The sequence below is a fragment of the Tachysurus vachellii genome, chromosome 14, assembly GCF_030014155.1.
Source record: "Tachysurus vachellii isolate PV-2020 chromosome 14, HZAU_Pvac_v1, whole genome shotgun sequence".
NCBI lineage: Eukaryota > Metazoa > Chordata > Actinopteri > Siluriformes > Bagridae > Tachysurus > Tachysurus vachellii.
This window is the reverse complement of record NC_083473.1, coordinates 8,637,654-8,653,863: the sequence shown is the minus strand read 5'-3', so window position 1 is coordinate 8,653,863 and position 16,210 is coordinate 8,637,654. Positions and strand designations below refer to the sequence as shown.

The window sequence follows — 16,210 nt, the reverse complement described above, 5'->3', positions numbered from 1 at the left end:
AAACATGCAAAAAAAAATCCAAAGAAAGTAGGGATTTTGTTCAAAAATTATCCAGAACTTTAGGAAGAATAGTGAATTGAGTCATGAACTATACTTGGTACAATACTTTTGTGACAAACTTTTGTTTACTGTATATATTTTAAATTTGTTGTTATATTTCTATATATTTTCCTACATTTATGGCTCTTTTTGACCTTTAAACAAGTATAATATTGTGTCAAAAAATACAATAAGGTACAATATATAAAATGTTTATCCAAAAAAAAACATTTATAATCATAACCACATAAATAAACCACAGCATGTATAATATTACCTCATGACATGTGATTTACTTCGTGACACATTTATGGTGTAAATAAGTTTCAATTCGCCTATAAAGAAAAAAGAAAGAAAAGAAAATAGGAGGTTTACAAAGCTAAAGTCAAATCAATTCAAGTTTCTTTCCAAACTTTACGCATTTCTTGAATAGCAACTGATTTATTTAGACTCTAAAGTCACTCTGGTTAAAGGCAGCTACCAACTGGCTTAAATGTCAATGTAAATAGTAAAGCTTGTGATGAAGCTAAGCTGCTCATGTAACAACACATCATACACACACCAGTACAATGACAGGCTAAAACATAGTGAGAATAGAGGGAAGCTAATACCCTGTAGTAATCCTAGTTACTAGTAATCCTGACTTATAGAGAATAACTGTTCATAAGAATCGATTTAAAAAAACAAAAGTTTTTAATAAGCTGTGGCCACGTACAGTATTAAATTGTGCAGGTCGCGAGTTCAGATTCTTGACATCGATCTTGTGGCCACAAAGCACTTAACTTGTGTTAACTGTGGTATTTTAAAATGACGGAGACTAACAAAATCAATTTAATTATACTAATGTGGCCACATGAAACTAACCTTTACTTGGAGATGCATACAGATTTGTAACATGGATATGGAATTAGCTTAAGTCACATTATGCAAATTCTCAGAGTGAACAGATTATTTTCTGCCCAAATAATTAACTGGAGTCTAATTGTGTTAAGTATGATCATTCCTAAAATATTAAGTCATGGGCTCAAATGACTGAAATCTTGGCCACAAAATAATAACTCATGACAAAAGTATGTGACACCTGACCATCATGTCGTTGGAAGCACACAATTGTTTTCAATCTCTTCTTACTGTATGTTGTAGTATTAAAGTTTCTCTTCACTAGAACAAAGAAGCTCAAACCTGTTACAATAAGACAGTGGATAAAGCAAGCTCCATAAGCCATGATTCAAACCCACAGAACACCTGGGAAAAACTGAACGCTGTCTAATCCTCAGGCCTTTTTGTCAGACATCAGTGCACAGGTGGGCAAATCCCCATCACCACCACATTTTTAGAAGAGTGTGGATGTCATTCAAACAGCGAAGGGGATCTAAACCTTGACTGGAATGTATATAAAACTTTTGCCCAGACAGTGTACTTTTTTGTGTAACCACAATATTTCAACTTTTATTCTTATCATATTCATTTCTTATCAGAACCCAAAGCTACAAAAATGACTAAAACTCTCACTCTCTCTCACTCATTTTTTACCGCTTTATCCGAACTACCTCGGGTCACGGGGAGCCTGTGACTATCTCAGGCATCATCGGGCATCAAGGCAGGATACACCCTGGACGGAGTGCCAACCCATCGCAGGGCACACACACTCTCATTCACTCACACAATCACACACTACGGACAATTTTTCCAGAGATGACAATCAACCTACCATGCATGTCTTTGGACCAGGGGAGGAAACCGGAGTACACGGAGGAAACCCCCGAGGCACGGGGAGAACATGCAAACTCCACACACACAAGGCAGAGGCGGGAATCGAACCCCCAACCCTGGAGGTGTGAGGCGAACGTGCTAACCACTAAGCCACCGTGCCCCCTGACTAAAACTTTAGATTTCAAAATACATTTCTACACAAGATCTACTCCTGAAACAATACATTAGTAATACAGTAGATGGCAGGGATATCATAAGTTTGGATATCATCATATTTTAAAACTATTTTAAGTCTGAACCCCAAAACAAAAGACGTATTTTAATACAGCATAATCCTTTAGAAACTGTCAGATTGGAACAGAATTAGTGTTTGTTTATTGTATTAATGATTTTTCAGGAACCAAGCTTTGCCTAGCCAATGACAGGGCTAATTTTAGACTTCTGCGTGTGCAGTAATTAATGGAAATATAAAATATTTTTTAGAAACCTTAACCACAATACATTATTAATATGAACATACACTGTGTTCTTTTTCTTTCAGTTTTTTTGGTTCTAAAATCTAAAATCCCAAAGCGAGCTCATGTGAGTAATCGCTCCACATGAGGAACTGGTGCATCATCTTTCCTGTGCATTCTGCGGTTTAATCTACTCTGTATATCTGTGTTGGACAGGAAGCTGATCCTATATATTAGCATACTGACATTATGGTTCTCTTCTTCAGGCTTGTCGACAGAAACAGAGTTTTAAGCTTGGTTGATGTAAGGGTTATAGAGTGCTGTAGCCATCTCTCAGTCAGCCTTCAGGGAACAGTTAGGTGTGTTGTGTGGGGGAAGAATGGTGGAATGATTGAATCCTGGGCAAAAATGGTGGAATGGTGGTATCCTGCGCAAAATTCTTGGAAGGGTAGAATTCTTCAGGAAGCTCTTATTGACCTGAGAGTAATGCTGCAGAGAAATTCTCATGAGAGTAAATTTGAACAGTGGTTTCAGTGTTAAAATTGTTCTGATTTGTGCTTCACAGTTGTTCCTCTAAATCCAGATCCTTAGATGCATGTTAGTAGGGAAGAAGGCTAATCTTTATAAGTCTGGATTTACAGAAACACTTGTCTACAGTCAACATCCGATGAGTAACATGAACTTGGATGTTTTGTGTGTTGTTGTGAAATCTAAGGAAACAGAAAAAAAAACCCGACAGAAACCTTTTTATAGCTGTCTGTGAGCATGTTCCCCATCTCCTGCACCAGATAGGAGAACTCTGGCCTCTTCTTAAAACTTCTCTTTCCAGCAGTTCCTCTTCACCTCATATTCCTAACTGCAAGGAATAGAACTTGGTTTGGATTTCATGTGAAACTTTTAACTGTCCACATAAAACACTGTCAGAATAAAGGTGCATTGTAAATATGAAGAGGTATATGATGAACCTTACATGATATTTCCAATAAGTAAAGGTACATAATATGTGCACTTCAGAAGTGGTTTGGAAAAACCTAAAGCTTCCTAAATAAGTCCTATTTGACAATCCTTTAAGATTAAAGATCAGATTAGACAAACGTTTGCTCTGAGGCGTGCATGGGTTTGGACATCCAGTTTGGCTTCTCTTAAGATCTGGGTATGGAACCCTGCTCTAATAGTTTAGGAAAACTTATATTAATTAAATATTTTGTTCTGTGCTGATTTATTTAGAATAGAACAGAACAGGGGCATAGAAGCCTTTATTATTGCCACATATACATTACAGCACAGTGGAATTCTTTTCTTCACATACCCCAACTGAAGAGGTTGGGGTCAGAGTGCAGGGGCAGCTATGATACAGCGCCTCTGGAGCAGGGAGGGTTGAGGGCCTTGCTCAAGGGACCAGCAGTGGCAGCTTGGCTACAACCCAGAGCCTTAATCAGTTGAGCTGCCATATTTATTTTTGAATGAGATAATAAAAACACCATATTTTGCATGTAGATTGTTGGACTGATTAAAAACTAGATTCAAAGGTAAATAATGACATGATTTGAGGTTGCCTGAAGCAAAGAGGCTTTATCCTATAGCACATGACCTTACGTGTTGTATTTCCTAAGCTGGGCTCACATTGTGCGATTTTTTATACTTCGTGATTGTTGCTTATCAGACTTTAAGAACAGTTGTCATCATGTCAGACTGTACAAGACGCATCAAAACCAGACGCACACAAGAAGTGTCTTCAAGAAGTGTCATCTTTTCTGAGGTGGTTTGAAGTTGTCGAGCTAAGTGCTTCATCCGGTTCTGCTGTTGGTTCTTGGTGTGACGCTCGTCGTTGGAGATGTCACACTGCAGGTAAGTGTCTGAAATCTTCTGACAGTGCCGGAACTTCATTGGAGGAAAAAACTGATTGCAACAGCCGTTAATTGGCTGTCGGAGACCATGTCAAAGACTAGAGATTTTAATCTTTTATGATTTTCAAAATTTGTCTCAGACGACCATATCATGGTCAAAATTGTACAATGTGAGCCAGGTTTGATGTGAACTAGTAGGATAAGAGGTGTGGAGAATGGAGGGATGGATGGATGGATGGATGGATGGATGAATGGATGGATGAATGAATGGATGGATAAAACTTCCTGAAGGCTTTCCTGAAAAATAAACAAACAACTATAGCTTTGTAGCTTTGACTTTACTATCTTTACATATGCTGTCACTGGAGTCACCTTCTATAAATGTTAACTGAACCATTTTTAACTAATAAATTTGTCATAACATTGATGATACATTTTGTTAAATAATCCTACTATTTTCAATATGTTTACTACTGTATAAAGAATAACATTAATATAAAACAACACTGATGTTTTTGTTGTGCAAAGATGTTAAGATGACAGCTTATGAATAAATTATAGAAATGATTTTCAGAAGTGTACTCATGCTCACTTAATGCTTAGTAACAGCAGAAGCTCTTCAGCATGATATAAGACGTATTCATGGCCAACAGTAATGGAGCCGCTTATGCTGTGCCTATTCCTATTCAGTTTCAAACACATTAGTGGACCATAAAGGTTGCAGATTTACAAAACCTTGTGTAACAGCTGAGCCTTTGCCTTTACAGTTACAGTGATTATTAATGAATGGGTCCATGAAAAGATGAAATGATGTACCACAGTATATTGTGGAGTGAGGAGATCGCAGCAGAACACATTCATGTGTGTGAACTATACATGGGTATAAATAAGATTATAAGGGCATTATATTATGGAAAATTATCAATGAAAAGTATGTTTTCTATGACAGTTTTCATTATGTCTTACTGCAGTATCATACGTTTTATTTGTTAACAGTTTAATGTGGAACATCCATGAAATAGTTTAGTTGAATTACACTAGCTATAAATATAGTCATAATTGCACTTTTGTGAAGCGTAAAAGGTTCAGTGACTCCTATAATTCACTATAACCCCCTATAATTCTCCAACTGTCCTTAGACTTCTAATTCTAATCGATTTTAGGTAAATCAAGCTTTAGAAATAAATGTTTCTCTGAGTTTCAAAATTATAATACATATGCAACAGATTAAATAGTAAGTTCTGGAGTATTCCTTTAACACTTCCTTTAATATCGTTTAATAATAAACTAACAACACAACTTCAGTCATCTTGCTTTACTTGCACTTATGCTGTTTTGATGATTGTCATGGGATCTTGATTAATGATTAAATAGCAGTAAATACTAAAATGAGGGAGTCAGCTCTGCCTTGTGCCATCACTAGAGGGAGTCAAAGAATAATCAGAAACTTTATCACACCGGATTATTCCACCAGAGGGAGACAGAGAGAAACGTTTTAATTATAAGAATTTGTCTGTCGTCATTTGGTAACTCTTGATCTCACAACATACTATAATTTAGTGACACTGAGCCAAAAACATCAATCCAAGAGCTTGAGCATCTAATAACAGCACTAATAAGAGACACTGCACACCTGCAAATTATTTTACAACTGCAAAGTCTAGTGCTTACATGTGCTGGTAATGCCACACCCACTCCTCCCAAAAATCAGGGTAAATGTAGTGTCTCTGATTAAAATATTAAGTTCTGCATTTTGGTAGGAGGGAGTGGATTTCATGCTCGTGACATCTTACCAACAGGCTAGCAGATGAAATCAAAGGTGAACTACTATGAGCTGTTTCTTTGACTGGAGATGAACAGTCAACCTCAGATCAGAGGAGATGACCCGCTGAATTTAAGCATATTACTAAGCGGAGGAAAAGAAACTAACCAGGATTCCCTCAGTAGCGACGAGCGAAGAGGGAAGAGCCCAGCGCCGAATCCCCCGTCCCCTTCCGCGGGCGTGGGGAAATGTGGCGTACGGACGTCCGCATCACCCGGCGCGGGCCGGGGACCTGAGTCCTTCTCCATTAGCATCACAGAAAACAGTGGTCCAGGGAAGTCAGATGGCTTCCTTAGAACCAACACTATTGTCTTGTGGGCCTTCATAAAAGGATAAATAGTTTATTTACAGTGGGAGTGCCTTGATGCCTCAAATTTCATTGAGTGACTTTGCAGCAGGGGCACGGTGGCTTAGTGGTTAGCACGTTCGCCTCACACCTCCAGGGTTGGGGTTCGATTCCCGCCTCCACCTTGTGTGTGTGGAGTTTGCATGTTCTCCCCGTGCCTCGGGGGTTTCCTCTGGGTACTCCGGTTTCCTCCCCCGGTCCAAAGACATGCATGGTAGGTTGATTGGCATCTCTGGAAAAATTGTCCCTAGTGTGTGATTGCGTGAGAGAATGAGAGTGTGTGTGTGTGCCCTGCGATGGGTTGGCACTCCGTCCAGGGTGTATCCTGCCTTGATGCCCGATGACGCCTGAGATAGGCACAGGCTCCCCGTGACCCGAGGTAGTTCGGATAAGCGGTAGAAGATGAATGAATGAATGAATGAATGAATGAATGACTTTGCAGCATAGCACTAAAACTCACCAGCCATTATTAATTTACATATTGTCAACTCACTAGGCAGATACCTCTATAATTAATCAATGCTGCTAAGCTGAAACTCATTTTGTACTTGGCTGGAACTCCACATACTCTGGAAACCTCTCTCAGACACACTGCTACTTGGCTCACCTCATTTTAATGTGTCCTCAATTACTAAAGTGTAAAAAAAAAAAAAAAAACAGTTATAATACTTAAAGAGACATAATCAGGATTTTTTATTATAGGTTTCCTTTACATATAGTACATTCAGTACATTAAAGTACAATATACAAAATATTTATACAAAAATACACTTGTAAACATACATACTGTAGAAGCTTTGGTACCATAGCGTGTATAATATTTTCTCATAAAGTGTGATTAATGATGTGTGACACTAAATAAGGTTTGGCTCATATACAAAAAAAAAAAAGGCTACAATAAAATCAAGAAAGGTCAAAGTCAAAGCACTATATTTTTATGTGTTTTACAAAACAAATGGCTGTTTTAGTAGGTATAAGGCATGAGCCATCGCTACCGTTCTGAGGTTAGTTTTTACTGTTTCTTGTGATTTTTTTCTATATATATAAAAATGTGATTTGCCCTTTATTGGTTTAAAAAGCGACTTTTACTGGAGGCTCAACAATGTACTACTATTTTAATATAAAGATACAGTCTATTTTAGCAAAAATAAGTAACACAAAGCAAATTTCACACTTAAAGAGTTGCCCTGCATCTAGTACCTTAACCTGTGCTGTTTCACTAGTATTTCAATCAGAAGACTACAATGCTAAAGGAAGGAAATCATTCTTCTTTATAATACTGCATCAACGGTACACAATACCTCAATTCATTTCACGTACCTTCAATTCACTCATTAAAGTTAAAAAAAAAATAAAATAATTCCAAAAAAAAAAAATAAAAAATCATCTAGGTCATAGTTTCCAATATTATTTTTTTAAAGTGCAAATTTGCTACAAGGCTTATAAGAATTCTCTACCTAAAAGGTCAAATATAGGGAAATCATATAAAGAAAAAAAAAAAAATAAACATATGTAGTTCTTTTGCATAAGACTCTGATCAACAGTTGTGAGATAGAAAATACTTTCATAGACATGTCTTCCAAAAGAAAAAGACAAAAAAATTCTTCAAATATATATATATATATAGTGCTGCTACTTAGATGTCATTTGATACCATGATTCCAAAGTCTTTTTTGAAGATATAGACTTTTAAACACACTGAACTGTAACATTCTCTATTTTATATTACTGTAAATAGCTCAACCTGATTTTTTGTTCCTGTCTCTAACTATTCATAGCTTTATTCAGGAATGTATCAACTGCAAATTTTCCGTATGGTCTCATGCTTTCAAAGTTAGCTTGAAACCATTTGCATAAAAAGTAATGGTTAGATTTGTTCATGAGAGCATTTCAATATCTGTCAAAAATGCACAAGGTACAGTAGCACTCACCGAAGCACACAAACTGCATTCCCCAGAGCTGATACAAAGTAAGCAGGTTCGGCAGGGTTTAGCTGATGTTAAGAATGATGGAAGAAGAAATAATCATAATTTTTAGCTCAACTTCATAAGTTTTATAATGCAGCATTAAAAACATAAGGCAGCTCATGGCAAGCCTCAACTTGAACCACTGTCAATGTGTGTACAGGTCTATTTATATATTATAGCACAGAATCTGTATATTTGATATGTATATTCACCTAAAAGCATTGACAAACTAGCAACAGCAATCAATACGTTTTAACAGATCCCGTAAAAGCCTTGAAAATATGGCGCTTCCACAGAAATTTCTGAAAAAGTATTTTTGTGCTGCTTTCGACTAACTCAGTATTTCTAACCTAGGAGCCAGCCTAGGAGAACAAAACTCCCCTTCAGCTGCTAGCAATCCCTGTTAGGTTTTGCCTGATGGATTGAAATGAGCCCAATGACTGTATATATGACTAACATTATATAATTTTAAATTGTGTTTAATTGGGTTCAAATTCCCCATCATGACTGCGTTTAGATTAGAACCGGAGTACGTGCAGTAGAGTTTTGAGTCACGACTGACCGAACTACAATTTGCTTTCTGGGTAATTTATAATTTATCCAAATTAATGTAAATATAAGCAGACACTATAACGTACAAACTGTAACAATATCAGTAAACATCAGTCATCATTTAAACTCATATGTCTGCACCTCATGATTTTCATCTAGCTCTGACACCTATCTGAATTGAGGGGTGCACTCTTTTATGCTCCTAACCTTAAACCTACACTAAACATTCCTACCTGTAATTGTGATCAGAACATTCTTTATTTCCTTGCTAATGCTTGCAGTTCACCTGCATGACAATTGGCTCATTTTGTTCTAACTCTGGCACCCCATCACTTTTTCTTTGTTTTTTTTTTGTCAGAGATGGGAAATTCTGAGCTAGAAGTCGAACGCAGCATTGAAAACACTCAGCTTTCCACATTGAAATCTGTTCCTCCAAAATACAATCCTCCAAAATTTTCCCTAAGATATAGTAAGATGTTGTATGAAAGCTGATACAAGTTGCATGTAGTAATCCTGACTGCTCTTGTACAAAATAACGGTTTAAGAAAGAAAAAAAATTAACACTTTTAAATACATTTTAGTCTGAAATTTATACACTGAGGACACTAGTTGAGTTTCTCAAGATCTATTACTTAATTTGAGCCACCTTATAATTTAAAAGGAATTAGACCAGTGTTGTGGTAACATAAGCCTATGAATGGACCTGACAGATAATAGTACATTTAATTTTCATCTTGGTATGACACACAATGGACTCACTGGTGATGTAACATAGTATAATATGCTTCAGTATGATGTAGTCCACATCACATTAAAACAAATAAACTTTTGCTCCAAATAATTAGCTGGAGGTGACTTTAAGTATTAAATATGACGTTCCTGCAGTGTATTAACCAATGGCTAATTTGTGCCCACAAAATACCTTATGATGCAATCCAATGTACTTGAAACTCAATCAACTGTCATTGAATTGAAATATCATTCATTATATGCAATTTCTTTTTGTTACTTGCACAGAAATAATTCCTATAGATCATATTGTTGTGTAAAGACACTTCCATGTCTTTCTTAGCTAAAGCACTGGACCGCTTTTAGAACTTTTGTTTTTGAGTATTGAGTACAATGGATTACAACATCTTGAAATATCAATTTATGGCCTTGATATAGATTAATCAGTTGTGTCTAACAACCATCATGTCACCCTATAGGCTCTATATTAACCAGACGCTCTGTCTGCTTTTTGTTTGAATGTCAACCTCAGATTTTCTCCAGTGTAAGAGGAAGCTACATGGTGTTACAGGAAGCTCTCCTCTGCATAAGGAGTTTTGGAGCGGTCCTTCAGTCGATATTTGCACTCCTGTTCTGCACTGGAAGCCTCCAATGATGCTGTTTCTGCCTCAGATGCTACAGAGCTGCAGAGACCAAAAAAAATCCTTTTAAGATTCCCAAAACTCATGATCAAATGACTTAAATCCTGACAGGAAGGATGTATACAAAATGTACATCCGATATGGTTATTACGAAAGAGTAGAGTTTCAGAACACCTAATTAGGGAAGTATTATATCATGAAATCTGCTAACATGTTTAATCGTTAGAAACCAGACAATGACTCAAGTCTACAATCATCCATGTGAGAATGAGGACCATATGAGTAATCTCTGCACACGTGGAACTGGTGCATCATCTTTCCTGTGCCTTCTGTGGTTGAATCTGTTCTCTGTATTTGTCTTACACAGGAAGCTGGTCCTACCTTGAGAGGCTTTCTGTTGGCATACTGACTTCCTGGCACTCTTCTTCAGGCTTGGGGTCAGGGATTGGGATGATGTAACCGTTATAAGGTGCTAGTGCCATCTCCTGATCAGCCTCTAGGCAATGGTTAGGTGTGGAGGTTGGAGGGAAAATGGTGGAAGAGGGAGGGAGTGTGCCCGGGAATGGAGAGGGCACCCTGGGCTTGCTGCGTACCACAGCTGGATGATCACTCTTCTGAAAGCTCTCACTGACCTGGGAGTATCGCTGGATAGAGAGAGAGAGAGAGAGAGAGAGAGAGAGAGAGAGAGAGAGAGAGAGAGAGAGAGAGAGAGATAATAGTCTATGTTCAACATCTGATGAGCAACAAGAACAAGATTTTTGTGTTGTGAAATCCAAGGCAACAGAAAAAAAACATGTGGTGGAAACCTTTTTATAGCCGTCGGTAAGCATGTTCCCCATTTCTTGCACCAGATAGGAGAACTCTGGCCTTTTCTCAAACTTCTCTTCCCAGCACTTCCTCATCACCTCATAACTGCAAGGAATAGAAATGTGTTCGAGTTTCACATGGAACATGCGCAGGTACATTTTTGTTCCTCAAAGTAAGATCCATAATGAGCTATGCATTCCAAAATATACCTTTATGGTTATGTACAAAAGTTACAAAAACTTTTGTAACCGTACAAAAGTTGTTCATCAAGGTTTCTTTGGATATTTAAGGATTCTTAGCTTGCTAAAGGAGTTGAAACCCATGACAAACCATGAAACTTCTCCAGTGCTTTTGCTCAGTGCCTTTTCAATGCCTTTAACTCTGGACAATTGTATATATATTTTTTTTCAAATATATTCAACTACTGCACATGAAATGAACAAAATAATCAAACAAGACCTACATTTCCTCTGAGGCGTGCCTGGGTTTGGTCATCCGATAGCCTCTCTTAAGAGCGTTATAGAAGTGCTCGTTCATAGGAAGATCTGGGTATGGGGTTCCTCCTGTAAGAATAATGATTTAAGAAGAGTGTCATATTAGTGGAAAATACATTTTCCATTAAAAAAATAAGTGATTTTATTTGTCAACAAATTAGATAAAAAGATCATTTTATTTGTATCCAGGTTGAACTTTGATTTAAATTATTAATAACTCACCCAGACTGAATATCTCCCACAGCAAAATACCATAAGACCAGACATCACTGAGCGTGGTGTAGAGGTTATGGAAGATGCTCTCTGGGGCCATCCATTTCAGGGGCAGGAAAGTCTGCAGGACACAAACACAATGATCGTCAATGCGAATGATAATTTGTGTACGTGCGACAAAAAAAAAACACATCTTTCCATAAGACGTTGCTGTGAAAATGCTTTACCTCCTACCGAACATATTAACACTTTGGAATAAAAGCACTTTGTAAAAATTTCCTTTGTTGAATAACAGAATGTTTTGTTTGATTATCAGCCAGATTATGTGGCACATCAGTCCCACAAGCCATGTAATAATGTAATAATAATTAATATAAACCTGTGAATTGAATTACAGTCTGCTTTTGTTGTAAATTATTATTCAACAATTTAACAGCACTATGGTAAAGCGTATTACTAAATGGAAAAGCACAAGGAGCCTCAATATGAATATACAACATGTTTATTGAAGAATATTCTAAAAAGTATTCAGTAGGTCACATTTCCTTTCACCAGAACAATTTTAAATTCACAGTTGGACTCACGCTGCCTTTGGAGATGTAATTGTTGTCATGCATGATGTCTCGGGCCAGCCCAAAGTCACAGATTTTTACCAGTTTTCCCTCACATATTAAGACGTTCCTAGCTGCCAGGTCCCGATGAACACACTGGAATGCCCAGAGAGAAGAGATTTGTAGTATATATATATATATATATATATATATATATATATATATATATACACACTATTTTCTATTTATATTTATTTATAAATAGGGACTATACTAAACAGGTAACTATAGGTAGCTATAAGCTTTTCTTACATATCAACTCAATTATCTTAATGCTTAATTATCTTAATATCTTAATTATCTTAATTAAAATAAAATAAATAAAATTTTTCCCTTTAAATCTGAAACATTCTCATAGATGCATAACAACATTATTAAACAAGTTCAAATATGTGATAGAATATTGGGCAAAGTTTGTATGGTCTCTGCTCTCGTACATTTTTGGAGGCCAGAAACTCCATGCCTTGTGCCACCTGAAAGCTGAAGCCCACCAGATCGGTGTAGCTCAGAATAGGAGAATCACTGATGACCAGTGAGAGGTCCACTCTGTGACCTGTAACACACACACACGCACACTATTGTATCAATAAACAGTACATGTTGTCATTATAAAGATACGGTTCAATCCATCATTTTATCACTTTTGCTTTGAAAGATAGAAACACTATCCATAAATGATCAAGCATGCAAACTATAAATGAGACAATTATTGGGTATATAATGAGGGAAAATTAACTTTTTTAATGAGTTTTGTTTCTTGTACCATTCAAATGTTGGCTTTACTTTTATAATGACTGCATCAGTCTTTTAGACTGAGGTCTTGATGATGTGAGTCTACCTTGTTCCTGGTAGATGTCCTGCTGATATGGTGACTCATAAGGAGGTGGCTGGATATCAGCGTATTTGATGGTGTCTGATAGCTCTTGCATGGCCACATATTCAGTCACGTCCTCTTTCCTCATGTCCATATAACCACCATCACTCTCAGAGCCAAATGACACATAGCTACATGGCAGAGAGAAAATATTACATATATGAGAGCTCATAATGGCTTATGATAAACATTCTTTACAGCATCGTCAGCATCATTATTACCATCATCATTATCTTTTTCAATGGAATGCAGTTTATATTATTTGACTTCACAAATTCAAATGTTTGCTATTTGTAGCATAGTCACTATAATTAGCCTGATAACTATCATAACTTCAAAATATTTGAGTACGATATTAATTGTAAGTTTAGAAATAAAGAAAATATGTGACTGTCTAAATACAGTTTTTATTGGACTTATGAGGACACCATAGAAAAGCTTATTCTTAATAATAAATAGAAAATTATTAGAAGTTATTATTAGAAGTATTAGAAGTATTAGAAGACAATGTATAATTTCTTTTTCCAATATTTTTATTACTTGCAAGCCCAATAAATAATAAATAGTTAAATATGTATAAAATATTTCATGACTATCATTAACAAGAAAATGCACTTCTGTTGTTGAGGCTAGGTTGAAGAATAATTAAAAAGATTATAAAATATAACAAATTATGTTTCCTTTATTTATATTTTACTGTACTTTTAAGAATGGCAACAAATTTTAAGCAGCATTCATTATGGCATGTGGCCGATGACCTTATCCAGAGCAACTTACAATTATCTCATTTATACAGCTGAGCAGTTGAGGATTAAGGGCCTTGATCAGGGGCCAAGAAGTGGCAGATTAGTAGAGCTGGGATTTTAAGTCTTGACCTTCTGATCAGTAGTCCAACACATTAACCACTGAGCCACCACTTTCTCTACTTCCCCACTGCCTCAGCATTGCAAGCTGGTTTCAGTGTCTTACCCTTTCCCAGAAGGCACATAAGAGTCAATGCAGATGTGACTGTCACTGCACTGGTGACTCTTGTTAGCATAGTTCTGCAGGAAGCTCTGCTTGTTCCTGTGCAGGTATCCCACCAGGTCTCCGTATCGACAGAACTCCGTCACCAGGTACAGAGGACCTTCACATGTAAAGAGATTGGCATTCGTTTACTCTCTAAAAGCACCAGTTCGGATTCCCAGTTCCCAGTGTTATGCATGCAATGTTTTTATGTTAGGCATGAATTTACTTTACCTTGTTTAGTGCAGGCTCCCAGCAGATTGACGATGTTGAGGTGTGGACCCAGGTGACTCATGATCTTCAGCTCAGACATCAGAGCCTGAGTCTCGCTCCTGCGTGCCGTTGCTGAAGGACACCACAGGAGTAATTAACAATTACACACACCAGAGAATTAATTCATAAAGCATGTCATAATGAAGAGGTTTAAATTATAACCACAGGGTTTAGTGCATTACATTTGAGCATTTTCACTGCCACTTTAGTAGAAGATTGGGAATTGGTGAGTCCATATGCAGTTGCTTCCACTACTCTTCCAAATGCCCCTGATCCCAGAGTGCGACCTAAAAAGTGTCAGACATGAGTCACTTTTCAATTTTACGTTTATTTGACAAGCCATCTCACATGTAAAAAAGTTGTCAAGAAAAGTCTACAGAAGCGGCTACTCTTTATTTGGAGTTAAGCAGAATCACTTCATTGTTGATAATAGTATTTAAGATTTTTTTTTTGAAAATGAGATTTAATGTGATTGGTACACTCTAATTCCCTATTATGAAAAAGTGTGAATGCTTGTACAAGTCTGGGTATGTACCTAGGACCAGACTGTCTCGAGTCATCTCCCAAGCCAGGTCATAAGGGAGGTGAACAGGGTCTACGTAGATATATTCATGTCCATCCTGACTCACAGACTCGATTACCTTCCATCTGATCTCATAACGTGGCTTCTGCAGAGATCACACACAAACAAAACTTTGGTGTTAATAAAAATGCAAATTTTTTATTTTTATGTTATTATTATTATTATTATTATTATTATTATTATTATTATTATTATTATTATTATTGATTTGTTTTCAAGGGTGCTTGTCCAGGTGTTTAATAAAAACAAAATAATCAAAATATTAGCAACACTGATGACATTAGATTCTGAAAGTTTGGTCTTAAATACATCAGCCATGTAATAAAATGACGCTGATGATAGGAGCACTTTTAATATTGTAATCAAAGTAAGAGCAGTAAGGTCAGTAAGTATATAGTTGAGATGCCCCTGACCTTCCTCCACACAGCAATTAGGATGATGATAAAAATGATGGCTATGATGACTAGACCAAGAACAGCAGCCAGAACAGCCACCTGTGAGAAGGGAGCTGAAAAAAAAAAACCCACAAACACAGGTATTTCTATATATATTTATCAGGGTTGTACATGATCATACCTGGCCATCAATCAAGTATTTATGAGCCAGGGAAAAATAAAACTTATTATTAAAAAAATTATACTGGGATATAATGCACATAAATTCATTCATTCATCTTCTACCGCTTATCCAAACTACCTTGGGTCACGGGGAGCCTGTGCCTATCTCAGGCGTCATTGGGCATCAAGGCAGGATACACCCTGGACGGAGTGCCAACCCATCGCAGGGCACACACACACACACTCTCATTCACTCACACACTCACACACTAGGGACAATTTTCCAGAGATGCCAATCAACCTACCATGCATGTCTTTGGACCGGGGGAGGAAACCGGAGTACCCGGAGGAAACCCCTGAGGCACGGGGAGAACATGCAAACTCCACACACACAAGGTGGAGGCGGGAATCGAACACTGACCCTGGAGGTGTGAGGCGAACGTGCTAACCACTAAGCCACCGTGCCCCCCTTGCACATAAATTAATTTGCTAATATTTCAACTTAACTTTGAGCTCATCTGCAGTGGCAGCATGTGAGAAATAATTTTTTATTTGTTATAACATTATACATTTACATTACATTTACATTTACAGCATTTGGCAGAAGCCCTTATCCAGAGCGAGGTAGGCCTACATAAGTGCTTAAATCTCTATCATTGGATACATTAATGCTGGTTCACTA

At 37.1% G+C, this 16,210-nt stretch overlaps 1 protein-coding gene across 4 annotated transcripts in view; it reads right to left on the bottom strand.

The window, feature by feature from the left end:
* Positions 1-6,891: 6,891 nt before the first annotated feature.
* pdgfrb (platelet-derived growth factor receptor, beta polypeptide) overlaps positions 6,892-16,210 on the bottom strand; it is a 38,337-nt gene continuing 29,018 nt past the window's right edge. For all 4 annotated transcript variants that reach the window (XM_060886372.1, XM_060886375.1, XM_060886376.1 and 1 more), the window contains 13 exons: positions 15,385-15,479; positions 14,924-15,056; positions 14,571-14,675; positions 14,350-14,460; positions 14,080-14,236; positions 13,075-13,241; positions 12,674-12,789; positions 12,210-12,332; positions 11,635-11,746; positions 11,382-11,481; positions 10,918-11,023; positions 10,493-10,755; positions 6,892-10,153 (listed from right to left, as the gene is read on the bottom strand). In XM_060886372.1, the coding sequence (XP_060742355.1) occupies positions 10,036-10,153; positions 10,493-10,755; positions 10,918-11,023; positions 11,382-11,481; positions 11,635-11,746; positions 12,210-12,332; positions 12,674-12,789; positions 13,075-13,241; positions 14,080-14,236; positions 14,350-14,460; positions 14,571-14,675; positions 14,924-15,056; positions 15,385-15,479 (1,706 nt within the window). In that variant the 3' untranslated portion in view covers positions 6,892-10,035. The remainder of the gene's footprint in view (positions 10,154-10,492; positions 10,756-10,917; positions 11,024-11,381; positions 11,482-11,634; positions 11,747-12,209; positions 12,333-12,673; positions 12,790-13,074; positions 13,242-14,079; positions 14,237-14,349; positions 14,461-14,570; positions 14,676-14,923; positions 15,057-15,384; positions 15,480-16,210) is intronic.